General features: G+C 38.8%; 3 protein-coding genes and 1 long non-coding RNA gene across 6 annotated transcripts in view; 2 read left to right on the top strand and 2 right to left on the bottom strand.

Annotated features, from left to right (window-relative positions):
* The window catches only part of dpysl3 (dihydropyrimidinase like 3), a 51,468-nt gene extending 35,935 nt beyond the window's left edge, over window positions 1-15,533 (top strand). The window contains exons 12-14 of one of the 2 annotated variants that reach the window (XM_068215866.2): window positions 5,258-5,437; window positions 9,831-9,987; window positions 12,123-15,533. In XM_068215866.2, coding sequence (XP_068071967.1) covers window positions 5,258-5,437; window positions 9,831-9,987; window positions 12,123-12,208 — 423 coding nt within the window. In that variant the 3' untranslated portion in view covers window positions 12,209-15,533. 2 annotated transcript variants of the gene reach the window in all.
* jakmip2 (janus kinase and microtubule interacting protein 2) overlaps window positions 1-26,642 on the top strand; it is a 209,527-nt gene that overhangs the window by 93,119 nt on the left and 89,766 nt on the right. The window lies entirely within an intron of this gene.
* LOC141379920 (uncharacterized) lies at window positions 365-18,735 on the bottom strand. The gene is made up of 2 exons (XR_012396944.1): window positions 18,614-18,735; window positions 365-2,945 (listed from the first exon to the last, which is right to left on the bottom strand). It is a non-coding gene; the product is annotated as an uncharacterized lncRNA (long non-coding RNA).
* Window positions 22,317-26,642, bottom strand: part of stk32a (serine/threonine kinase 32A) — a 75,426-nt gene continuing 71,100 nt past the window's right edge. The window contains exons 12-13 of the mRNA XM_002666081.7: window positions 25,344-25,408; window positions 22,317-23,009 (exon numbers count right to left, since the gene is read on the bottom strand). Coding sequence (XP_002666127.2) covers window positions 22,904-23,009; window positions 25,344-25,408 — 171 coding nt within the window. The 3' untranslated portion in view covers window positions 22,317-22,903. The remainder of the gene's footprint in view (window positions 23,010-25,343; window positions 25,409-26,642) is intronic.

Here is a 26,642-nt window from a genome sequence, read left to right as displayed (position 1 = left end):
TCCTCTGGAAGGAAACAGGCCACAAACAGGATCTTTCAGCTCAGCTTTTTCTGGCGTGGATATCCTTTTGTTGCCATATTAAGTTCAAGCAGATGTTTATTAGGAATTTATTGCATACTCCAAGCATAAGTCTAGCTTAGTACTGTGTTTAACTCTGCTGGAGATGTAAAATTAGCCAGTGTTTCTTTAAACTTTACTATAACAAGCACAAGTGAAGCTACTGATCGATTGACTGTAATCTGATTTTAGATTTGTGTGAGACGGGAACTTAAACTTCCTAACTACAGGATTGATGGAAATAAAACAGTATCCAGGGGAAAGATTCAGCAACCTCAGGCGCTGCCAAAATGACAACACACTTTCATTTGTGTGTGTGTGTGTGCATCCATACTGTCAGTCTCTTTTCCGGATTAATTTGTTCATGAAAAATAGTTTTATGTAGCTGCACTATTGCAAGGAAAAGTCTCAAAATGCCACAGATTTCATATCTATTTTCCATATCGACAAACTTTTCATTTAACTAACTTAGTAACTAAAGTCAAGCTTTGAACAGAAAAATTATCAAAACTCGGTGGTCATTTTTGAGTGAGATGCTAACGGTCTAATCCGATTCAATGATTTATGCTAAGCTAAGCTAAAAATAAGATCATCTGAATGGATTTAGAAATGGGAAAACTAAACAGTTTAACTCTTGAAGGGATGTAAAATGAGCCTATTTTCCAAAAAAAGGTGGAGTGTTACTTTAAACTTTACCATGACCAGCACAAGAGAAAGCTACTAATCGATTCACTGTAATCTGATTTTAGATTTGTGTGAGATGGGAACTAGAACTTCCTTACTACAGGATTGATGGAAATAAAACACTGTATCCAGGGGAAAGATTCAGCAAACCTCAGGCGCTGCCAAAATGACAGCACACTTTCATGTTTGTGTTTGTGCGTGCATCCATACTGTCAGTCACAGATTTCATATCTATTTTCCGAATCGACCAACTTTTCATTTTCAACTAACTAATTATTGAAAAATTATCAAAACTCTGTGGTCATTTTTGAGTGAGATGCTAACGGTCTAATCAGATTCAATGATTTATGCTAAGCTAAGCTAAAAAATTTAATCGGCTGAATGGATTTAAAAATGGGAAAACTAAACAGTTTTACTCTTGAAGAGATGTAAAATGAGCCTATTTTCTAAAAAAGGTGGAGTGTTGCTTTAAACTTTACCATGACCAGCACTGATTTAATTTTCTGTTGTTCGAGTGAGATGCTAATGGTCTAATCTGATTCAATGATTTATGCTAAGCTAAGCTAAGCTAAAGGGACTCCGCCAGACCTGGAGATCAGCTGAATGGATTCAAAAATGGTAAAACTCAACTCTTTAGAAAATGCGTGATTTAAAATTAGCCTATTTTTTTAAGGTTGAGTTTTCCATTAAACCATGACAAGCAGAAGAGAAAGCTACTAATCGATGCACTGCAGTCTGATTTTAGATTTGTGTGAGACGAGAACTGAAATTTCCTTACTACAGGATTGTGCGAAATAAAACACAGTATCCAGGGGAAAAGATTTAGCAAAACTCAGGCGCTGCCAAAATGACAACTCATGTTCGGCCTGTTTCATTTTCTGTTTTGAGTGTGATGCTAATGGTCTAATCCGATTCAATGATTTATGCTAAGCTAAGCTAAAAGTGCTCTGCCAGCTATATGGAGATGTAAAATAATCTTATTTTCCAAAAAAGTGGAGTGTTTCTTTAAACTCTACCATGACCAGCATATGAGAAAGCTACTAATCGATGCACTGCAATCTGATTTTAGATTTGTGTGAGACGAGAACTGGAATTTTCTCACTACAATATTGTTTGAAACAAAAAAAAACATTTAGGGGAAAGATTCAGCATATTTCAGGCGCAGCCAAGATGACAATACATTTTCATTTCCTGCTCGGCCTGTTTCATTTCCTGTTGTTCGAGTGAGATGCTAATGGTCTAATCCGATTCAATGATTTATGCTAAGCTAAGCTAAACGTGCCCCCGTCAGACCTGGAGATCGGCTGAAGGGATTCAAAATTGGTTAAATTCAATAGTTTAACTCTGGCAGAGACGTAAAATTAACATATTTGAAAAAATAAAAGTAGTGTTTTTATAACTTTACCATGACCATCACAAGTGAAAACTACTAATCGATGCCCGGAAGTCTGATTTTAGATTTGTGTTAGACGGGAACTGGAATTTCCCTACTACAGGATTGTTCGAAATAAAAAAAACATTCAGGGGAAAGATTCAGCAAATCTCAGGCACTGCCAAAATGACAACACACATTCATTTTCTGTTGTTAAAGTGAGATGCTAATGGTCTAATCAGATTCAATGATTTATGCTAAGCTAAGCTAAAAGTGCTCCCGTCAGACCCGAAGATCAGCTGAATGGATTCAAATAAATAGTCAAACTCAACTGTTTAACTTCAGGGGAGATGTAAAATTTTCCATTAAACTTTACCATGACCAGAACAAGAGAAAGCTACTAATCGATGCACTGCAGTGTGATTTTAGATTTGTGTGAGATGAGAACTCCTTACTTCCTTACTACAGGATTGTTTGAAATAAAAAACAGTATCCAGAGGAAAGATTCAGCAAAGCTCAGGCGCTGCCAAAATGACAACACATTTTCATTTCCTGTTCGGCCACTCCTCTAGGGACTATTACACATCCAAACAGCACTGGCTGCCATCCCTCCGGCCAGAACTGCGGCCGACTGACTGTTTATTGGTTGTTTATACTGTGGTTCTGTATCCTTGGTTCCCATGCTCCATGAAGTCGCCTAAAACACGGCTCCGTTACCTGCCAGCGTTGTGTTTTTCTACATGAGCTCATGCTAGCATTCTTGGCAGAAGCCAGAGAGCGTGTCATGTCCTGCTCCGGCACACAAAGGACAGATGAGAGCCAAACACAGAACCTGTGGATCAGATCAGTGTTAATGGACAGTATCAACTGGAGAGAATCAGAAAAATATCATCTAGACAGATGGGATATGTTGATTACAGAGAGGGATAGAGAAGAGCTTTGTATATGTGTGTGTGTGTGTGTGTTAAAGATGAGGAAATAGAGATGGATGTTTCCATCCTGGATCCAGCTGTTTGGCAGAAAGAGAGAGAGAGTGAATGAAGGACAGAGTCGTATCTCACTCTCCTACACATGATCTTCATTAGTTTCTCAGCCTGTCTCAAAGCTGTTTGTATAACTGTGTACGTGATCGAGTGTCAATAGCTGTGTCTCCATCCAAATATGGTGAATTAGGCTTATGCACAAAACTGAAATATTGAATAAAATATTTGCCAATAAAACACGGTTTTTATTTAATGAGTCAAAGAGAATAAAATCATCACTTCCTTATGAACTGGTGCTGAATATTAAATTGAAAAATGTAATTTATTGCAGTAGAAGCCAGTGTGAGCGTTTTTATATAATAAATAACTTGAGCCTCAGAACACATTGAACGCAATGCGGTGTATTTTGGAGACGCGGGACGCTTTTTGGGCGTGCAGACGCTCATGACAGTTCTGGAGGTAGTAATAGTATGATAATAATAATACCGAACCACTTCGATGACAGACTTTGGCTGAGGGATTTTAACCAAAACGACATTTCTGATGTTTTTTAATACAATCGGTCCACTGATTTGTCCATAAATGATGTTCCATAGCACAAAGTTGTGTTACCACATGATCAGTTCAAACAATCACATGATGCTTATACTGGAATTTATTCAGTAAATGTGTTTCCATTGTAGTTTAAGTGCATTTTTTCCTTATCGGATAAATGTTTATACTGCTTGGTTGTGTGTATATTTTAATGCACTTTTTCAAAAATAATGCACATCTTGGCTTTTCCATGAGACATTTATTACACAATATTCCAAAATGCACCTTAAAAAAAGGTGTATTAAAAATATATACTCACGGCCACTTTATTAGGTACACCTTACTAGTACCAGGTTGAACCCCCCCTTTGCCTTCAGAACTGCCTTAATTTATTTCTGAAGGCAAAAGGGGGTCCAACCCAGTACCTAATCCTTAAGCAATATATATTTTTTGATAGTCTACAGAACAAACTACACACATTATACAATGACTTGCCTAATTACCCTAACTTAAACCTAGTTAAGCCTTTCAATGTCACTTTAAGCTGAATACTATTATCTTGAACAATATCTAGTCAAATATCATGTGCTGTCATGATGGCACAGATAAAAGAAATCAGTTATTAGAAATGAGTTATTAAAACTATTATGTTTAGAAACAAATCTTCTTTTCATTAAACAAAAATTGGGGCATAAACATACAGGGGGCTAATAATTCTGACCATCTCTATTTGGTGTTTTGTTTTGGTAGAGCAGCTAAAAAAATCTTGCAAGAGCCTCAAACTTTATGACATCACTGACTATGACATCAACAACTCGATCATTTGGAGCACAGCTTGTTTAGACATGGGGCATAAGTTTATTTATAAACTAATTTCGAGAGGATCACCTGCTTATGATTGCTTGCAGCCGGCCCCGCATTATTCAATTCATCATTCACCAATCAGACGATTCCTAAGCCATTATAAATACCCTCAGTTCCTCATAACAGCCATCTTCGTTTTGAAGAATCGCCCCTTCCACCCCTACTCCTCCTCCTTTCCTAGATGGGTGGCACGGTGGCCCAGTGGTTAGCACTGTTGCCTCACAGCTAGAACGTCACTGGTTCTAGTCCACGTACACGTTCTCCCCATGCTCACATGGGTTTCCCCCAGGTTCCTCCCACCATCCAAAAACATGCAGGTTAAGTTAATTGACTAATCTAAATCGGCACCATAGACATGCTCCTAGTAAATAGTTATCTCTTAAAAGCAATAACTATCTGTTCATTAGCAACTACAGCCGGGGAGTTCTCCAGATCTACCTGAGCTCAAACTCCCCCCTCGCCTCGCAAACGGGAGGGAGCCCCAGGCTCGAGGATCTCAGGGCTCTCTCCTGGGACAGCATGCCAAACAAGCTTTATAATCAATCATCAGCTAAGTGTGAACTCTTGAAACATATTTAAATGATAATACAATATTAATTCTGTAAAAATAAACAAGTACATGTTCTTCACTGTAAACTACTGAATTTCTGTTGTCAGATTGTTAGCCAATGTTTTGATAATGTTGCTTGTTAGCTGCTGTGCTCATTTTTAGTGCAGCAGTGTTGTTTTCTGACCTTTTGCCTGATGTTGTGTGTTCCTGCAGGCAGCCGAGTATAATGTGTTTGAGGGCATGGAGCTGAGGGGAGCCCCGATGCTTGTGGTCTGTCAGGGGAAGATCGTTCTGGAGGACGGGAACCTGCACGCCACCTCTGGCACCGGACGGTTCATTCCCTGCTCCCCGTTTCCGGACTTCGCTTACAAGCGCGTCAAAGCCAGGAAACAGGTACAGATCTGTGTCCTGCATGGACACACAGTGAGTGTGTGTTATCTGTGTTTACAGTGTGATTAAGGCAGAACGAGTGGCGAGGCTACATAAGGGTACTGGCCCACTCAAACTGAAGACAGAAATGTTTTGATCATGGAAAAACATTAATGTATAAGGAATTATTAATTAAATTTAATGTTGATGATTAACAGCATCCTTTAGTCATTGTTTGTACATAAAAGGTCAATTCCCCCTCCATTGCACAAAAATGGAACTGTCCAACTGTTGCTCATACAGGCGCTTTTTTCTTTTTGATTTGACCGAGGCAGCAGCTCTGAAAACGAAGCTGTCCAGCTGACTATTCTTATTTGCTGGTCAAGAAAGAACATCAGTAGTAAAATGAGTAGTGTGAGAGGTATGATGGTAGGCTATCATAGATGCAGCGCTCACGGGCAGCGCATGCCTTCACTGCAAGGGCATATCTGTTGCGCAGCTGTGATCGCAGCTAGCCCTGGGCAAACCATCCCTGCTATCCCCTGCAAGTCAGCTGTCACTAGGGCAGATCTGTGGGTGACAGTGGGGGCTAAAGCCTGGTTTATACTTCTGTGTCAAGTGATCGGCGTGACCCACTGCGCATAGCCAAGCATTAATACTTGTGCGCGCTGTTTATGTTCTTATGCAATAACACCTTCTAAACGCTAGCGGACAGTGAGGTGTTTCTGTTCCCCTGTGTTGAGTTTCTTCGCTGGTGTTTTGTTATTTTCTGAATGCTACCTTAATGTACAAGTGGCTTAATTTTACTCATTTTGAGGCAGGAACCGGCGGACATGCAACAACTTTAATCATAACGTAAACACAAAACAAAAGTTTTCATCTGGAGCTCCTTCACGGGACTCCACACTTGTAAACACTCGATGACTCACACTCGTAATCACTACCAAGTCACAATCACAATCGCTACCAATCACAAGAGCTTGCGCTAAGCTTCATTGCGACATGTAGTTATAATTTTTGAGAGGTGCACGTCAACTAGGGGTGTCAAAATTAATTGTTTCTTCGGTGCACCGCAATGCAGACGCAGACTATAAGGTATCGGTTCAGTAATAACCATAAGCGGTTATTATGTACTGACGTCATTTATCTCATATGCGCTCTGTCGCGAGGGAGGTGAGCGCGAGTATTTACAACCAGGGCCGGAGTGGGACTCTTTTTCAGACCTGGAGTTTCCAGCCTTAGACCGGCCCACCTCAGTTCACCACTGACTATATTAAAATAAGGTCATTTCCAATTCAGTTTCTAATTACACTATCACGTCTTTTTTGAGAAAACAGCTGTTTTAGAACTTAAAATATTCACAACCCTTACAGCATTATATGTCTTAACAATAAAAATGAAAAAAAAAAAAAGTTTCGCTGACGAGGACCGAACCCGGGATGGCGGCGTCGTAACTTAATGTGCTAGTTATATCATCATTAACCTGTAGGCTCCATCTTGCTCACGAGGCTACGAAAAAATAGATAAATAGAGCAGAACTGCGGTAAAATAATGAATAAGAAGGCTGTGGTCAAGTAAATAAAAAAATTATTTTTAAAAAGTGTGACTGCTGAGAGCAACAGATTCTGGAGCTAGGGAGACCGGCCCTCGCGGCCAAAAAACGGACCGGCCCACCGGGAATTCTCCCGGTCCTCCCGATTAGCCAATCCGGGCCTGTTTACAACACTCAGCCAACTCAGGGCCAGCCTGTGGCATAAGCACCATAGGCAAATGCTAAGGGTGCTGTATATCCAGGAGGGCGCCAGAAATGAGCGCGGTTCAGTTGGTTTTGTTTTCGATATTCTTGACACACATTCAGTTATAGATGGCAATAACTCAAAAACCTCTTACCCTAAAATAAATTGTGTTTCCTACAAAAAGACAAAGCTGGTTAGGTTTCACAGCTGTCTTTCTTTTTTTTTGCTCAACATTACGAGCACTGCTCCGTTTAAGCCCTCGCAATATGTGTTTAGCCGGGAGAGCTCGCGCTGAGAGGAGCCCTCAGTAAGGGACCGTCGGAAAAGTGCTTCTTTTTTTTAGTTTTTCTGCTCCGCTCAGCACGAGCTCTCCCTGTTGCGAGGGCTTAAGTGCGTGTGTGTGTGTGTGTGTGAGTGTGTTTGTTTGTTTCTTTGGTGCTGTCTATGTTTGTGTATGTGTTTGAATGAGACAGTGTGGTACTGTGTATCTGTGTGTTTTAGGGTTGTAACAATATACCGGTATGACGGTTTACCACGATTTGAACGTGCACGATTATCATACCATGAACAATTGCATATCAACGGTTTTAACCCTTAAAGACCGAGACAGCCGCCCGCGGCTAAAAATAAGTATTGCTCTTAAATGTTTAATAACTTTTGATCCGCTGATCCGATTCATACAATTCAAAGATTGGCATAAAGAAGAGAATCTCTTTCCAGTGATGTATCACATAACATTCGCGGACTTTCAGAGGCTCCGGAATCAGTGCGGTTACGTCATCCAAATTTGACAACGCTGATTTGACAAAGAAACGCTCGTCACTGTGTCTCCGGACAAACCAGACATGATACATTGATGCATTGTCCCTCCTCCATGCCCAGATTGGTTCAAACTCGCTATATCACAACCAATAAGCATAGGTTTCACTTTTGTTTGTGGACCAACACTGAGCTTTTTGAACAACACGGAATGAGAGATAGGCATACATTTATGCGCGGCTAAATAAAACGCAAAAAAAAAAAAGTTTTGCATGAAATAATTCTCATACTAAGTACTTTTGCATGCACAGCAGCACAGAAACATGACAAAACAGTGACACAGCAAAGACGAACTGCTGCTCTTGCTGTTTTCAAAAGACACAAATGAAAGTGCAGCTGTTTGTCTGCATTGCAGACAACCACATCCAAATCCATATCCACAGACAACCATATCCATGCTGGCACATAAAACCTAAGGATGTTCCATATTGAATCTAGTTTCGTTATGTAACTATTTATAGTATAGTAAATATTTATATCTATTTTTTACTGAGGATTTGCACCATGTTTATTTGGACTTTGACACATTATTTATTATTTTTTTATTTGTTCATTGTACAAGTGGACACATTCTCTCACCTCAGCGGTCAAGATTAAGTCCTGAAAATCTCAACATGCTTACATTTCTTCATCACAACCTAGACTGAAAAAAACAACGCTTTAAATACATGTTTACAGCCATAAACTTGGTATTGCACTTTTGGTCTCCCATTTATCCTGCTTATAAGGAAGGACAGTTTAAGTTTATTTTTGTCTAATCTTAAAAGACCCTGCTTGTTTATTCCTTCTAATTTAATTTATTAAAATGGGAGATTTTTCAGTTTATTTTTATAAAAGACTTCTATAGTTCTATTAAAATGGTTCTTTCAAAAGTTTGTTGAAATAAAACCTTTGTTCAGTCAGAAAACGTGTTCTTATTCTTTTCAGGGTCTTTGCTATGAGAATTACTATTTAATACCGTATACCGCGAAACCGTCAAACCGTGGTATTGTTTTAGACGATTATCATACTGTAAAAAATTCATACCGTTACAACCCTAGTGTGTTTATACAGACAGCTTGTTATATCCCCCCTAAAATATAACACTGTATATGGAAAGCATCGTCAATGCACCGTGATGCACCGAGATATCGAATTGAACCGAATCGAAGGCATGATAATCGTAACCGAACCGTGAGACCAGTATAGGTTCACACCTCTAATGTCAACGACGCCGACGGCTATAGCGAGGGCTATGCGTCCACGCGTAGGCCGCACCGTAGCATATTCGTGCGTTTGACGCAGAAGTATAAAACAGCCTTAACCCTCTGCCTCTGGGCCCGTGGACCCCACCCCACTCCTCAACGGCGCGCTCCATGCAAGCTTCCAGCGAGAGTAGCAGTCCATGCTGATGCTGATTATGCTCGATGACACAGAGGACCAGATGTCCTTTGCGGCATTGGAGAGTGGGCTGTCATGCTCTGATGACAGTCCAAGCCCACTCCCACCCTCCGAGGTGGTGAGTGAGATCTTGGACCTGGAATCGGACATGATATCCATGCTATTCCGGGCTGCTTTAGCACAAAAATTTAGTTTTTTCCTTTTTTTTATCCAGGATTTTAATCCTCAAACTTATCTTGCTGATATTGCAGAAATAAAATTAATAGCACGACAGTCTGTCAGCAAAAATCTGGAAGCAATTTCCACAAAAACATGAAATGTTCAATTTTCGTGAACACACAGTTCCCCAGAACAGCCCACATGAGGATAAATGCATGCGTGGAATGTTGTTGCCAACACCCAGACTTTGCTTTTCTCTCTATAACTGTTTTGCACACGGTCCAGTCAGAAACTGCAGGGTTGTGTTTCTGTTTCTCTTTCAGCTGGCAATCCTGAAGGCCGTGCCCCGGGGCATGTATGACGGCCCCGTGTCTGAGTTTTCACCCATGTCGAGAGGTGGCACACCGTCAGCCTCCACCCGAACATCACCCACCAAAGTCCCCGTCAGGAACCTGCATCAGTCTGGATTCACACTATCAGGTATCACACGCAGGGTGCAGGAAATCCTTGAAAATGCTTTGAATCTTGTGTTTTTTAAGGTTTCAAAAGTGCTTAAATAGTTAAAAGTGTTAACTTAGTATCTGTATTGTTTGTTTTTAGGGTTTCTATAAGCTAGTGCGCAACAAAACCGTGATAAAGTTTGCGTTTAGGACGTATAAAACAGATATAAACTTGTATAGCTTGTACTTTGTCATTCCCACCTAAATGGATCTACGGTTTTAGAAATGGATCAACCTCATACTTCAGTTTCTCATCAAAACTCCTGACCAATCAAATGCTCTCCAGTATCTCACATGCCCCGCCCCCTTCAAGACGCTTCACAGTTGATGCGCTTGAGCTCAAGCACTCTCACTGGCAGAGTGGTGATAAATCAAAATGCTATTGGCTGTTTTTTAAAGGGGAGGGGCTACTCGATGCCCCACCCCCTCTTCATGTTTCAGTTACGTCAAACATCGAAAAACAAAATGCACATTTCAAAGCACTTCACGAGACCTTTCAGTTTCAGTTTAATTTGCACCAATTCTAGCTTTTAGGTACAATGAGGGTAGCTCCGTTCGCTCCACAAAGAGTGATTAAAAACCCAAGATTGGTGCAAACTAAAGTGAAACATTACTGGCTTCAAGGTCACAGTCTATGCCAGGGGTCTCAAACTCAAATTGGCATTGCAGTAACTGACAACTGATTAACAAGTAATCTGCATGTGTGTTACTGAGAGAAACCGAAAGAGAACCTAAACCGTATATAGAGTGCAGTACCTTAAATGTTCAGTAGATGGCAAGTCAAAACCCACAAGTAGACCATTTCAATGTGGTCATGTCATTGGCCCATGAGCATTTCCTGCTTGTTATCAAACCATTTCATAAATGTTGAAAGAGGGAGTTTAATCATAACTTAATATTAGAACAGCTACCATGATATTATTCATCAATTGGTGACTCTTTTGGGATTCTCTGAAGCTATAGAAATTAAAAATGCAAAACAGAAAATACGTTGGGAGCATTGTTGTTGTTTGCATCCCTCAAAATGGTCTATATGCGACTGCACAACAATGATAGTGATGCAAATATATACACTCACCGGCCACTTTATTAGGTACACCTTACTAATACCGGGTCGGACCCCCTTTTGCATTCAGATCTGCCTTAATCCTTCGTAGCATAGATTCAACAAGATACTGGAAATATTCCTCAGAGATTTTGCTCCATATTGACATGATAGCATCACACAGTTTCAGATTTGTCGGTTGCACATTCCACCACATCCAAAAGGTGCTCTATTGGATTGAGGTCTGCTGACTGTGGAGGCCATTTGAGTACAGCGAACTCGTTGTCATGTTCAAGAAACCAGTCTGAGATGATTCGGGCTTTATGACATGGCACTAGAAGTAGCCATCAGAAGATGGGTACACTGTGGTCATAAAGGGATGGACATGGGCAGTTAGAATCCTCAGTTGGGCTGTGGCATTGACACAATGCCCAGTTGGTACTAATGGGCCCAACAACTGAACCGTTGCTACAATGCAGGATGGATCCATGCTTTCATGTTGTTGACGCCAAATTCTGACCCGACCATCCAAATGTGGCAGCAGAAATGGAGACTCATCAGAGCAGGCAACGTTTCTCCAATCTTCTATTGTCCAGTTTTGGTGAGCCTGTGTGAATTGTAGCCTCAGTTTCCTGTTCTTAGCTGACAGGAGGTGCATCCGGTGTGGTCTTCTGCTGCTGTAGCCTATCCGCCTCAAGGTTGGACGTGTTGTGCATTTAGAGATGCTCTTCTGCAGACCTCGGTTCCTCGGTGCCCACAAAACTGCCGCTCTAGATATTTCCTCTTTTTCAGGCCATTCTCTGTAAACCCTAGAGGTGGTTGTGCGTGAAATTCCCAGTAGATCAGCAATTTCTGAAATACTTAGACCAGCCCGTCTGGCACCAACAACCATGCCACGTTAAATCAGTCACTTAAATCACCTTTCTTCCCCATTCTGATGCTTGGTTTGTCTATTGTATCTATTTTTGGGGGCTGAATCTCTTTATATTTTTGACGTCAGTTGTGAACGGAAGGGAAAGGGTGGGGGCACTAAACACTAAACTCATGCTGCATTTCTATGTCTCTCTCAGGTCCTGAAGAAGCCCCTATCAGACCGGCTGGCAGACGTATCGTTGTGCCTCCCGGCGGCCGCTCCAACATCACCTCCCTCAGTTAAACACAAAGAGCGCCATGATAAAAGCAACCATGTAGAAGTAAGGTGATTAGAGAGGTAAAGAAAGAAACGAAACCGTAAAACACTGAACTCAAGCCTTACCCTTCATGATTTACTCCTGCTGAATGACTGAAGGTCAGTAGTCCACCTCTGAGGAAGGCAAAAAAAAAACAAAAGCCCAGCAAACATTCACTCGGGCGTTTAGTGTAGCGACATGTTCATTTATGTGTTTAGATAAACGTAGGATTCCCGTGAAAAAGATTTTTTTTGTGTGGATGTTTTTCAAAAGTTTGCGTTCGGTAGAGGAAGGACTACTGTCATGCATTGCAGAGGGCTTTATCTGAATAAAGAGGTGGAAGAATGACGTCAAAATCTGGACCAATAAATCCCTATGGGGTTTCCCTTTTTACAATAACGTGTGTGGAAAACATAACTTAAAGGGATAGTTCACACAAAAATATCAATTCTGTCATTATTAGCTGTTTCAAATCTGTTTGAGTTTCTTTCTTCTGTTAAACATAAAGAAAAATTTACTGGCGAATGCAGAACAACTTGAAGTATGGATGTAAACGTCAGTTTTTTATCAGCATTCTTTATAATATCTTGTTTTGTGTTCAACAGAAGAATGAAATTAAGAAAAGTTTAGAGAGTAAATAGTTAGGAAATATCATTTTTTGGCGAACTATCCCTTTAATTATACTTTCGCTCTATAATGTAAATGAGAAAGAACAGGCTCATTGGGGATACATGCTCAGATCTACATATTTGGGAAACTGCAAATACGTACCCTGGTATACATCCAGCCAATCCTATCCCACGGAAATTCATAATTTTATTTTTTTAGTAGCCAATTCGTAGGAATTTGTACGACATGATTCATGCAATTTAATATGTTTTGCTTAGCCAATGACGGTTGGGTTTAGGGGTGGGGTTTTGTGCCATGCCTCCTCTTAAAAACTGTACATTTTTGTATGACTGAACTCGTATGAATTCAGTGACTAAATTGACAAAATGTAAAATAGTTACGTTTCCTCGTAAGATCAGGCTGGTCCTTCTGCATTATGTGTGTAAAACTAAAACTATGGGGTGGTTTCAATTTGGCAGATTTTTCGTAATATACTGCTAACAGCTTACCACTATATGGACAACCTTTCCAGGAAGGACAGTTTGCTCGATAGCTTACCTTGTACAGCGTCGGACTGGAACGCAGACTGGAGTCCTGCATATGATGGTTCCAGAAACAAACAAAAAATTTGACAAAACAGGTTCATTGGGGATACATGTCCAGGGCTACATATTTGGGAAACCCCAAATACGTACCCAGGTATACATCCAACCAATGCTATCTCACAGAAAGTCATAACTTTTTTTAGTAGCCAATTCGTATGAATTTGTCAACATGATTTATACAACTTAATACGATTTGCTCAGCCAATGACGGTTGGGTTTAGGGGTGAGGTTTTGTGCCATGCCTGATCTTAAAAATGTAACATTTTTGTATGACTGAACTCGTATGAATTCAGTGACTAAATTGACAAAATGTAAAATAGTTACGTTTCCTCGAAGCCTTACGTTTCCTCGTAAGGCTGGTCCTTTTGCATTTTGTGTGTAAAACTAAAACTATGGGGTGGTTTCGATTTGGCAGATCTTTCGCAATTTACTGCTATTTGCTTACCGTTATATGGACGTTACCAGGAAGGACAGTTTGCTTGATAGCTTACCTTGTACAGCTTCGGACTGGAACACAAAGTGGACCAGGGTTTGAGTCCTGCATATGATGGTTCCAGAAACAAACATAAAATTTGACAAAACAGGGTCATTGGGGGATACATGCCCAGGGCTACATATTTGGGAAACCGCAAATATGTACCCTGGTATACATCCAGCCAATGCTATCTCACGGCAATTCATAACTTTTTGACTTAGTAGCCAATTCGTATGAATCTGTATGATGTCATTTGTACAATTTAATACAATTTGCTCAGCCAATGATGGTTGGGTCTAGGGGTGGGGATTTGTGCCAGGCCTCCTTTTTAAAAATCTGACATTTTCATACAACTGAACTCATATGAGTTCATGCGAATTAGTCACTAAACTGACAAAAAAATATAATAGTTATGTTTCCCTCTGAGATTAGGCTGGTCCATCTGCATTTTGTGTGTAAAACAAATGCTACGCGACAGTTTCTATTTGCCTGATTTGTTCGCAATATACTGCTAACGGCTCACCATCATATGTACAACTTTTCCAGCAAGGTCAGTTTGCTTGATAGCTTACCTTGTACAGCATTGGACTGGGACGCAGAGTGGACCAGGGTTTAAGTCCAGCAAATAAAAACTGAGGCGTGACTCAAAATGGTAAGCTTTAACAGACCCTGTTTTACTCATTAATTGATAATGCCGTCCTAAAACCTAATGGAAAAAATTTTGACGTCAATCCTGCAGCTCTTTATTCCCTCATAAGCTTTATTTGCGTACATCAGCTGTGATTATTCTAGTAAATGTTACTTCATTTAAAGTGCTGAGTTGGTATCACAAGCATTTCTTAAACGTATAACTGAATGTTAAGGCAAACATGCAATGATGTATTGCTAAATATAACCGGCATTTGTTTAAAGGGACAGTTCACACACAATTGAGTATTCTGCCATAGTATGTTCAAAGGGTTTCTTCTGTTGAACACAAAAGAAGATATTTTGAAGAATGCTGGTTGCTGGCACCCATTGACTTCCATTCCACTATGGAAGTCAATGGGGGCGAGCATTCTTCAAACTCTCTTCTTTGGTGTTCAACAGAGGAAAGAAACAAATGGGTGAGCTATCCCTTTAATTCACACACAGTACTGCTCTCATTACCTGTTTTAGATGCGCGCTTTGAAGGAATACGTGAACTTCAGTGGGAAACATGAAGGAAAACATAACATTAAAAGATATAATAATTGTTTGAAAGCCTGCAGGGGAAAGATATTCAGCTTCTGCATTTCAGTTCAGCTCAGATGACCAGGTGCTACAATCTCTTTTCTTAAATGTATTGGAATACGTTTTTGATATCCAAATGTTTGACGGTAGTTTGAGGTGTAGTTCAGCAGGACAGGTTTAGGTTAAAGCAGTTCACCATACTGTATGCATTCAATGACGATGGCATAACGTGATCTACCAAATGATGTGGAGTACAGTAGGTTGTTTATTATATTTATGTAGGTTTGATTGTATTTTTTTTTACAGCTGTCTCAAAAAAAAGAAAAGAAAAAAAGACGAATTAAACAAGCAGGTTGAAATGAATGTGTGATGTGCAAAATTTGTTCCTCAATAAACAGAAGCTACAACTGATTTATGTTGTGTGAGCCGCATTATTTTTGTCCGCAACAACATTGTGAGCTTTAAAAAAATACACGTTTTCCAGTACTGGGTTGCTGCTGGAAGGGCATCCGCTGTGCAAAGCATGCTGGATAAGTTGTTGGCGGTTCATTCCGCTGTGGCGACCATTGATTAATAATGGGACTAAGCCAAAAAGAAAATGAATGAGTGAATGAATGCATGTGTGTGAATGGATGAGTGTGTATGGATGTTTTCCAGTGCTGGGAAGGCATTTGCTGCATGAAACATATGCTGGAATAAACGTTGGTTCATTCCGCTGTGGCGACCCCTGAGGAATAAATGGACTAAGCTGAAGGAAGATGAATGAATTACAAAAACAAATGTGGAGATTTGTTGGCATATGGACTACATTGAGGTTTAAAGTACATAATAAAGTGTGTTATTTGAAATACTTTAATTACATTTTCAAAAATCAAATGCACAAATTTGTGCCAAAAACTTAAATAATGAGATCAAACATCTGGATTTATCTAATATTAGCTGAGATGGTATTTTTCTTCTACAGAAGATCTGTTACAGATTGCATGGATATTCATGTAATAAAGAGTTTTATATGAGAGAAATGTTTAGTATGATATTGTTTAAAAAAATATGACAATCAATTTAAATAAATGTTAATATCAATTATTAGTTGATTTTAGTAGTACTATGATAATGATGATGATGATAATAATAATATTAATAATAATAATAATTACTTACACACACACACACACACACACACACACACACACACACACACACACACACACACACATATATATATATATATATATATATATATATATATATATATATATATATATATATATATATATATATATATATATATATATATATAATTTATTATTTTTTTCTTCTTTTTAAAATATTTCCCAACTGATGTTTAACAGAGCAAGGAAATTTTCACAGTAAGTCTGACAATTTAGTATCTTCTGGAGAAAATCTTATTTGTTTTATTTTGGCAAGAATAAAAGCAGTGTTTAATAAAAATAAAATAAAATAAAACATTTTTGGGACTATATTTTAGCCCCTTTAAGCTAATTTATTTTCTATAGTCTACAGAACAGTATCGTTATACAATAACTTGCCTAATTACCCTAACCTGCCTAGTTAACCTAATTAACCTAGTTAAGCTTTTAAATGTCACTTTAAGCTGTGTAGAAGTCCATATAAAAATATCTTTACTGTCATCATGGCAAAGATACAATAAATCAGTTATTAGAAATGAGTTATTAAAACTATTATGATTAGAAATGTGTTGAAATTTCCGTTAAACAGAAATTTGGGAAAAAAATAAACGGGGGCGCTAATAATTCAGTGGGCTAATAATTCTGACTTCAATTTTTATTTTATTTTATTTTATATATTTATATATATATATATATATATATATATATATATATATATATATATATATATATATATATATATATATATATATATATGTATATATATATATATATATATATATATATATATATATATATATATATATATATATAATCATAAATAAAACAATACATATTTTTAAAATGTTTTTTTTTTTAATTATTAAGTTTTTATTAAGACTGCAGGGAATTAAATACTATTTCTGGCGCACCTTTAAAAAATGAAGGTAAAAATGAAGCCTTTTTTAAAAATGAAGGGTATTTTGATATTAAAGCTTAAATATTTAATATTACATTTAAAATACATATTAAGTGTACCTGGAAAAAGCCTCATATACGTTTAAATATCTTTACAGGAATCTTTCTGTACCACCCACATAGCGATAAGTAAGTTAAATAACTGTGTTTTTAAACCATGCATTAGTAAAGTGTATTATACTGTACATTTTATAGTATTTACAACTCTCTAACTGATTAAATGTAATAAATACTGTAATATACTACATTTACACATACTTTTTTACTGTGGTGCATTAGAGTATAATATATTAATTCCTCCATTTTCTTTTTGGCTTAGTTCCTTAACTAATCTGGGGTCGCCACAGTGGAATGAACCGCCAACTTATCCAGCATATGTTTTACACAGCGGATGCCCTTACAGCTGCAACCCATCTCTGGGAAACATCCATTCACAGTCATACACTACAGACTATTTAGCGTACCCAATTCACTTGCACTGCATGTCTATGGACTGTTGGGGAAACCGGAGCACCCGGAGGAAACCCACGTGAACGCGGGCAGAACATGCAAACTCCACACAAAAACGCCAACTGACGCAGCTGAGGCTCGAACCCAGTATAATATATATATATATATATATATATATATATATATATATATATATATATATATATATATATATATAAAGAAAAATTTTTATTTGGGTCATTTGTTTACATTAGTATAGTCATTGTATGACCATAGCAAATATAGAATTACCACAACATCTTTCAAGTGCTTTACTATAGTATAAAACAGTGGTTCTCAAAGTGGGGGTCGGGACCCCCCGAGGGGTCGCAAGGCAATGAAGGGGGGTCGCCTGGTGATTTCCAAAAATCTATTTATTTTTATTAAACCATAAGATTTAACATATTTTATCCATAGCTATACTGAAAATAAAAATAGTCGTTTATAGTTACTATATACTATATAGTTACTATAGTAGCTTATAGTTACTAATTCTATTGGATTGCGACCCCTGGGGTAATTACATTATATTAAAGGCAGCAATAGCGTCAGATGCATTTTGTTTTTATAACATCAGGTTATACTTTCCGCCACATTTAAAGCACTGACACAACTTTAATTGGTGTGTCTGCGTCATTGCATGCAAGGTTTCTGTATTTATAACCACCTCAGAGGATATTGGGGGTCGCGAGTCACTGGCATTGTTATTTTGGGGGTCGCGGGCTGAAAAGTTTGGGAACCCCTGGTATAAAACACAATATAAGCCTAATGCAGATTGTCTGAGCGACCATAAGAGGGCACCAAATATCAATGAAACAATATAATATTCTTGTTTACAGTGAACGCCGCGGCCCCCGCCACCAAATACAATGATCGTCATTAGATAAAACTCACAGCAATGTTGTAAGAAAACTCTCTCCACACTTTGAGTCATTTAAAGCGAAGCTGTTCCTGAAGGTGTCCAGCATAGTGTCTCTCATCTGCTTCAACACCGGCCGGGGTGTTTCTGAGGACTCAAAGCTTCTTCATGTGTGTTTCATTAGTACCGCAGATGAACTCCACAGCACAGGTGTCCTCCTGCTGTCTCGCCTTATTCATTACACGCATTCATTGAGGGCACCTATTACGCACAAATCACTTTTATAAGGGGTTTAAATACAGTTGTGTGGCAGCAGTGTGTGAATATAACTACCTTCTAATGGTACAAATGTATTAATTGTATTTTTTATCATCACACTTCATAAAAACCGTCTGCAGAAACACTTTGATTGACATTCACGCTTTGTACGTGTCATCAGAGGGGGAAAGCCCCGCTCACTAGTGACGATCTCTCTCTCATTAGCATAGCTAACTAGCATCTTGTTTTTGAATCTACAACTATCTGCTTGCTAAGTCGTGATGTAGATTTGAATTGAGTTAATACCCAGATAGCAAAGAATTCTGGCCCAGATTTGGCATAAGTTTGGCACAGCAGGCATTCATCCGGCACTGGCATACAGCATGTAGGTCAAACATGGCCCTGGTTTAGCAGAGGTGGCACCGTATTTAAGGCGGCACACAATACTTGGGCCAGATGTTAATAATTGATATGTGGGCCATGTAAGTTCGACCTATCTTGACCCAAAATACATTTTTATTATTTCCAAAAAAAGTCGCTTTATAAAAAGCACGCCCATAGCATACCTAAAGCACAATGATTAATGGATTTATCAGTTTCCCCACATAGCAAATGTTTTCTGGCCCAGCTCCATGCCACACAATAACTTTTCCCACGGCACAAGTACCGCAAAGAATGACGGTCATGAAGTGGCCCATAACTGGATTAAAGACAAGGGCCACACATGGGCCACAAGTCCCGAATCTCAGCCAATTTATCACCCTTAACTGACCCTGAACTGGGTCAAAACAGGTTTATTATTGGTACAGATTCTCAGCTATAAGTTTATACTTTAACCACAACCAGCAGGGAAACCCCAAAAACTGAGCCATAATCCAGCCTAACATTACCTGATGTGAACAATCGCTACACTGATCCGGGCCACACACCTACCGTCCACAACTGGCCCAAATGTAGTTTGCCATCATGCATGCAGTGCCATCATTGCCATGCATGGCCCACATTCGGCTGACATGCATGCCAGTGTCGTCAACACGCCAGCAGTGCAATAATGAGGCCACATTTGGGCCAAGTCCGTTCGCTTTGTGGGTCACTGCAGTCGTGATACACCAATATATCTGACCCAATTCAGGCTGTTATAGATTATTAACTTGGCTGAGACTCGGACCAGATATGGTCCATGTTTAACCCTTGTCTGGAAGCCAGATTTGGTCCAGTCATGTACCACAATTCACTGCGGCATGTGGGCCAAGCAATAGCCGATTGTTTGGGCCAGAACTGGACCAGAGATATTTTGCTATGAGGGTATTTGTTTAGGGCCACCTTTTAGTCGTATCACACATTAAAGTGAATTTTATTTAAAACCATGGTGTACACAACAGGCTCTGGACACTGCATCAAAGACACCAATATTTTTACCATTTATCACTGGGAAACACCCATACACTTTCATTCACACTCATACACTATGGACAATTTAGCTTCATTACAATTCTTTATGGCAACGCAGTGGCGCAGTGCTGTCGCCTCACAGCAAGAAGGTCGCTGGTTCGAGCCTCGGCTGGGTCAGTTGGCGTTTCTGTGTGGAGTTTGCATGTTCTCCCTGCGTTTGTGTGGGTTTCCTCTGGGTGCTCCGGTTTCCCCCACAGCCCAAAGACATGCTGTACAGGTGAATTGGGTAAGCTTTGTCCGTAGTGTATGTGTGTGAATGAGTGTGTATGGATGTTTCCCAGAGACGGGTTGCAACTGGAAGGGCATCGGCTGTGTGAAACAGATGCTGGATAAGTTGACGGTTCATTCCGCTGTGGCGACCCTGTATTATTAAAGAGACTACGCCAAAAATAAAATGAATAAATGAATAATTCAGCCTGATCTCACGAGGAAACGTAAGTATTTTATGTTTTGCCAGTTTATGCCGAGTTCAGACTGCATGATTTTCAAAGTAGTCGTGTCACAGATGTTTTCACACTGCTTGACTATCTGGGCTTGCATTTCATCGCTGCTTTGTTAACACTGCAAGATGGATCGGCGACAGGGACTTTCACATTGCATGACTTTACTATAGGAAGAATCGCCGACAACTACGTCCAAACTACGTCTCACAGCCAAAAACATGTAGTATATCTTTTGTTATTAACTACATAATGAGAAAGAAGCCTTTAATGGGGTAGAACATGTACATGTTTGCTCACCTGGGTTTAAAGGGAATTAGCCATTTCTCCTCACTGTTGATAATAAACTAATTTCTTTCTGTATGAAATGTCAAACCGACACGGTTGCTCCTGAGTCCTGTCAAACCTCCACTAGTTTTTCCTCCATTTCGTGAGTCCAAATAAACCGAAAAAGAGCGCTTTTAACTTCTCCCCCAGCCTCCCGCTGGCCTGCAGCAGGTATACACACATGCACACACACAAGTGAATGCTGCTCTCTCATTGGCTGTATGGCTGATGTTATTTTCAGTCAAAACTCATTTCACACGGCATGATTTGAATCGCAGACAGCTCCAGATATTCAGCACGCCAAATATCTCGCAGGCATCAGCGACTCATCTGCGATTCTTTCGCGTCTTTGATAATTCATATTTTGTGATTGCCACTCACGTGCACGTGCAGCGATTTACTTGTGATTTCAGGCATTAGTCGGCGATTTCTCAAAACCTGTCGTCGAGCCAAAATCGTGGCTAAAATCACGCAGTCTGAACTAGGCATTAGTGGCTAATTCGTACAAATTCGTACAAGTTCAGTCGTACGAAAATGTAAGATTTTAAAAAGGAGGCGTGGCACCAAACCCCACCCATAACCCCAACCGTCATTGGGTGATGAGCAAATCGTACTAAATTGAATTCATACAAATTAGCCATTAAATCAAAAAGTTACGAATTGCCGTGAGATTGCGTTGAATAATTCTTTATTAAATTTTTTTCTGTCATTCATATAAAGAAAACGAAACACTGAGAAAAACTTCATCATATTTGAAAATCTTAAAATATAAAAAATATAATATTAATGTCGGCGGTAATAGCCTAGTGGTTAGTGCGTCGACACATAGCACCAAGGTGCTCACGGCGACCCGAGTTCGATTCCCGGCTCGAGGTCTTTTGCCGATCCTGTCCCTATCTCTGCTCCCCACTCTTTCCTGTCTGTAAAATCTCCACTGTCCTAGCCAAATAAAGATGAAAACCCTTAAAAGAAGGAAAAAAAAAAATATATATATATATATATATATATATATATATATATAATATTAATAATAATAAGAATGCCAAAAAAATTTGCTTGATTTTGCATTAGTCAGCAATCGCTGGATCGTAAAATTGTGGAGGGTCTGATTATTAGAGCAAGCCATCCCTACGTCCAAGTGGTGAATGGCAGAATAAGTTAGAGAAACGCTGGCTTAGCTGAAAATGTGCTGTGTTTATCTGGCTTTACAGATGAGCCAGTCTACCTCAACCATGCACAACCTCAATCAGACTTGTCAGATGCTGCTATTAAACTCTTTATTATTATTATTATTTCATCTGTACAGTGTGATCAATATCTTATTCAGGGATCCAGCAACGAATCCAAAACCAAAAGATCTAGAAAGGCCAAATAATCTCCTCTACGGCATTAATGACAGGATGTTTTTTTTTGCAGCTCTGTAAAGATTCACACTGTATTAATCACATACGGTAGGCGTAATGAGCTGAACTAAATATGTTTGTGTTCTCTGCAACAAGAGCAGCTGTATAAATCCCGGCGAACGGCTCGGAGTCTGATCGCTCGCTGAATCAGACAGCAGTAAATCTCCATGTGCCTCCAGACGCATTAGGGAAATCCATTCGCTAGTAAGGCACACATTTCACAGCCAGGTCCAGAGAGCATCATCATTCAGTTATTTCTGCATGTGCGGTGTTCACTAAACCACCGCACACCATCAGTTTTAATGCAGAGGGTCACACGAGGTGGAAGCGTCCATTCAGATGCTCCAGTCTGTCCTGAATGGATGTTCTCATGCATTCTGCTGGAAACTGCGGTGGCGATTGCTTTGCTGAAAGCGTTGATTGAAAAGGATGATCGGGCTAAATGCTAACTGTTAAGCTGTACATTGTTGTTCTGTCCATCTTGAATGGCTTTGCTTGTCTCTTCTGTGCTGAGGTTGTTGGTCTCGGTATCTGCTCTGGTTTTCCTCAACCTCCAAAACAGAGAAAGGAGAACACATCTAGTCAAGGAATCTAGTCAAGGAAGTACAACATAAGAGCATTAAAACTAAAGCTCAAACAGTAAATATGATGGTGAGTTCAATACAGAAAATATCTCACTGTCAAAGCACTCATTTATAGTGGTTTATAAGTTTTACATGTACATAAATGTCTACACTCTAAAAAAATATTAAGACAAAAAAAAAAATAACGCAACAGTTTGCATTAATATATTGAAGTTACGACAAAATCTAACAAAATGAAGTCCAGACAACAAACTTTATTATGTTAGCCAAATCTTTTCCTCTTTAATCAGGTTTTTTTTTATATAGCAAGTATTTAAAAAATAAGTTGTTTCAATTAGTTTTTAAAATTAAAATAGAAAACAAATCCTGTGTTTTGTACTTAATTACAAGGACGTTTTCAAGTTTAGAACCTCTAATTACCGAAATTGGTAAAAAACTTTTTGTTTGTTTTTAAATGAACAGTTCAGGCCTGTAAGAAACACATTTAACAAAAACAGTTTTGTTTTTACGGTAATTTTTTATTTGTATTAAACCACAGGCTTTCATTGTTTTACAAAACAAAACAAAAAAACGATGTACTGTGCCATATTATAAGTATAAAAAAATAACAAAAAACATCAGTGGGTGGACTTAAAAATACAAACAACTCCATTCGTGTGACTTATAAACCCAATTTCTTTGGGTTACTACAAGTTAAATATTGTTTTAAAGTAACTGACAGATATATTTACCTTTAAATTAGCGGCATTTTTTAGTTGATGTAATTATCAATATTTTCCTGTTTTGAAAACTTCATAAAATTATTCTGGCAACTTAAAAGTTTAAATCTAATCAGCATTTTAGAATTTTTAAGTTACAATAATGTATTAAACTATGTAGTGGTGACAGATCTCTTGAGTTATTTTTTAGAGTGTACTAAAATACCTGGAATAAAAGTTGATGTTTATATATATATATATATATATATATATATATATATATATATATATATATATATATATATATATATATATATATATATATATATATTACACCACTATATATATATATATATATATATATATATATATATATATATATATATATATATATATATATATATATATATATACATATTTTAGTGGTGGGCTGTTATCGGCATTAAAATGCTGCGTTACCGCGAGACTCTTATCGCGCAACACAAAAAATATCGCCGTTAATCTACAAAGTTGGGTTGGGAGCTGGGTCTATTCTACGCAAGCTATGATGACTTTCACCTTGATATTTTAGTGCGGATGTATAGCTGACTAGTGAGCCGTCTGACAAAAAAGTGCCCTCTGAATCAAATCAGCAGGATGCCTGACTTTAACTGCAGGTTGGAAGTTTCATTTTAACTAACTTAATGAACATTTCATTTTTTGCCCCCGTGACAAACTGGGGTGTTAGACGCAAATAAGGAGTAAGGACTGGTGAGAGTGTTATGGAATTTAATAACGCACGCCAACTGGAAAGAAAAAAAAACTTCCTCATTTCGCGATGTGTGTGTGTGTGTATGTCTGCGTGTGTGCGTCTGTGTCCGCATGTGTGGATCTTGTTGGAAAATATAGCGAATTTATAGTTTGACTGCAGTGTTTACTTCAGTAATGCCACAAATATCTGCATACTCCACATGTCTTACCTCCATTTCTGTTTAGTTCAGTTATGACTTTAGTCAGATTAAGGTGATCAAAAATGGCTGTTTGGAGCTTATGTAGGCCTACAGTTCAACGTTCATATTTAACTGAATAAACAGTTAGTAATTACAAGTACATCTTATTGAACATCATTTATTTTCATCTTCAATTATCACAGTAGAACAGTTTCTCAAGCAGTGTGTGATGCATTTTGGAAACAGGAGATAAACCCCTGGTCTAATGCGGCACCTGGCTTGAGAAACCCGTTCTTAAAGACTTATTGTAGCACACATATTCCGAATACCTTTGTACAAATTCAAATGAGCCATTTTAATCGAGATTAATCTAGATCAGTGCTTCTCAAACTTTTTTTCATCCAATACCACCTCAGAAAAAAATAGTCTCTCCAAGTACCCCCAAAATGAGCAGTATTGAAACACAATAGCGTATTAGGCCCAGTAAAGCAGCTAAACCTCTGCACAGTTAAAAAACAAGGCAGATTACCTCAGAAATACAGGCGATATGTCATATTTAGCATATTATATACATCAAACGCATACAAATTAAATGCATTTGATCTAAATGCATACAAATTAAAGCTTAAAATCACACTCGCTTTCAGATTTAGAAGCTGATTAAGTGTTCTTACTTTTCTCTGTTGAAGACGATGAAATCTCTTTGGACAGTCTCTAAGCGCTGCTGGATATGCCCGTTCTGTACAAAACAAAAGAGAGAAAAAAATAAAGTGTCACATTAAATATCAGCAAATTACAGCTTCTGAAAGTCTGAAAAACAGCGTTGATTCATTTGGAGCCGTGTCTGAGTCCACTAGATCCTTTCAGAGGAGCATCCAGCTCTGTGAGCTCATAAAATCCTCCAGAAACTGTACCTTAATGATGGAGGCTTTCAGCGGTGCTTCTGACTTAGCTCAGTTTGATCAACTGTTTCTAGTGTCTGTAGGAGGATTTCCCCAGTCGGGACACCAACAACAAGCGTTACGTCATAAGCACGCCCCTACAAGAGAAAGCTCTTGATTGCTAACGCGTTACCAATGTCCACTGAAGTTAGATTTTCGAAACGCACGTTAAGCGTATGAATCGTGCAAAACTTGCATCATCTTGCATCTGTCTTTTAAACATGCACCCAAAAGTCAGACTTTTGTTCCGCTTCAAATCGCGAGTACAGAATCCGTTTAGGAAACAGCGGCTTTGTTCGAAACCGCATACTTCCACACTATGTAGTACGCTAAAATCAGTATGCGAGCCGAGTAGTATGCCCGAATTCATAGAATTCGAAAATCAGTATGCGAGAAGTACCCGGATGACTTACTACTTCCGGCGAGATTCTGGAGTGCGCATCCCATGCATGCTGTGTTATTCCATGATGCCCCGCGAGCGAATTCATGAATGGAAAGCGACAAAATTGACGCAGGTAGGTCACGTGACCATGACAAAATGGCGGATGTAGTACGTCCGAATTCCATTCATACTTTTTACGTTCATACTGTATAGAACGTACTTTTCTAACGCCCAAGTATTACGTTTCCATTCAAATGCAGTACCTACTAAGTAATAGGCGGTTTCGGACGCAGCCAGCGTCTGTTTATCACTATGGTGCACGTCAGCTGACAGTCACGCACCGCTATATGACTGTTTTGAGGATTGCATAGGAGGGTTGACAGCACCTGTACTGAAAAAGAAGGGGAATCGTGCTGTTTTTATAATTATTTCAAAGTGTTTTCTTGCCTAAACAAATCTAAAGCACAAAACAGACTCACATTTAAGAGCGAGGGGCGGCCCCTGGTGGTTTGGTGGTATGGGTTGCGTATAGGGAGGCTCGGCTTTTTAATGTTTCTTGGCACCCTTCAGAGAAAGACTGAAAATACGGGAGAAATACGGGAAAATACCTTTACGTGATAATAGCGAGGTAGAACTGTAAAATACGAGAG

Source organism: Danio rerio, chromosome 21 (assembly GCF_049306965.1).
Source record: "Danio rerio strain Tuebingen ecotype United States chromosome 21, GRCz12tu, whole genome shotgun sequence".
NCBI lineage: Eukaryota > Metazoa > Chordata > Actinopteri > Cypriniformes > Danionidae > Danio > Danio rerio.
This window is presented reverse-complemented; position numbering and strand designations above follow the sequence as displayed.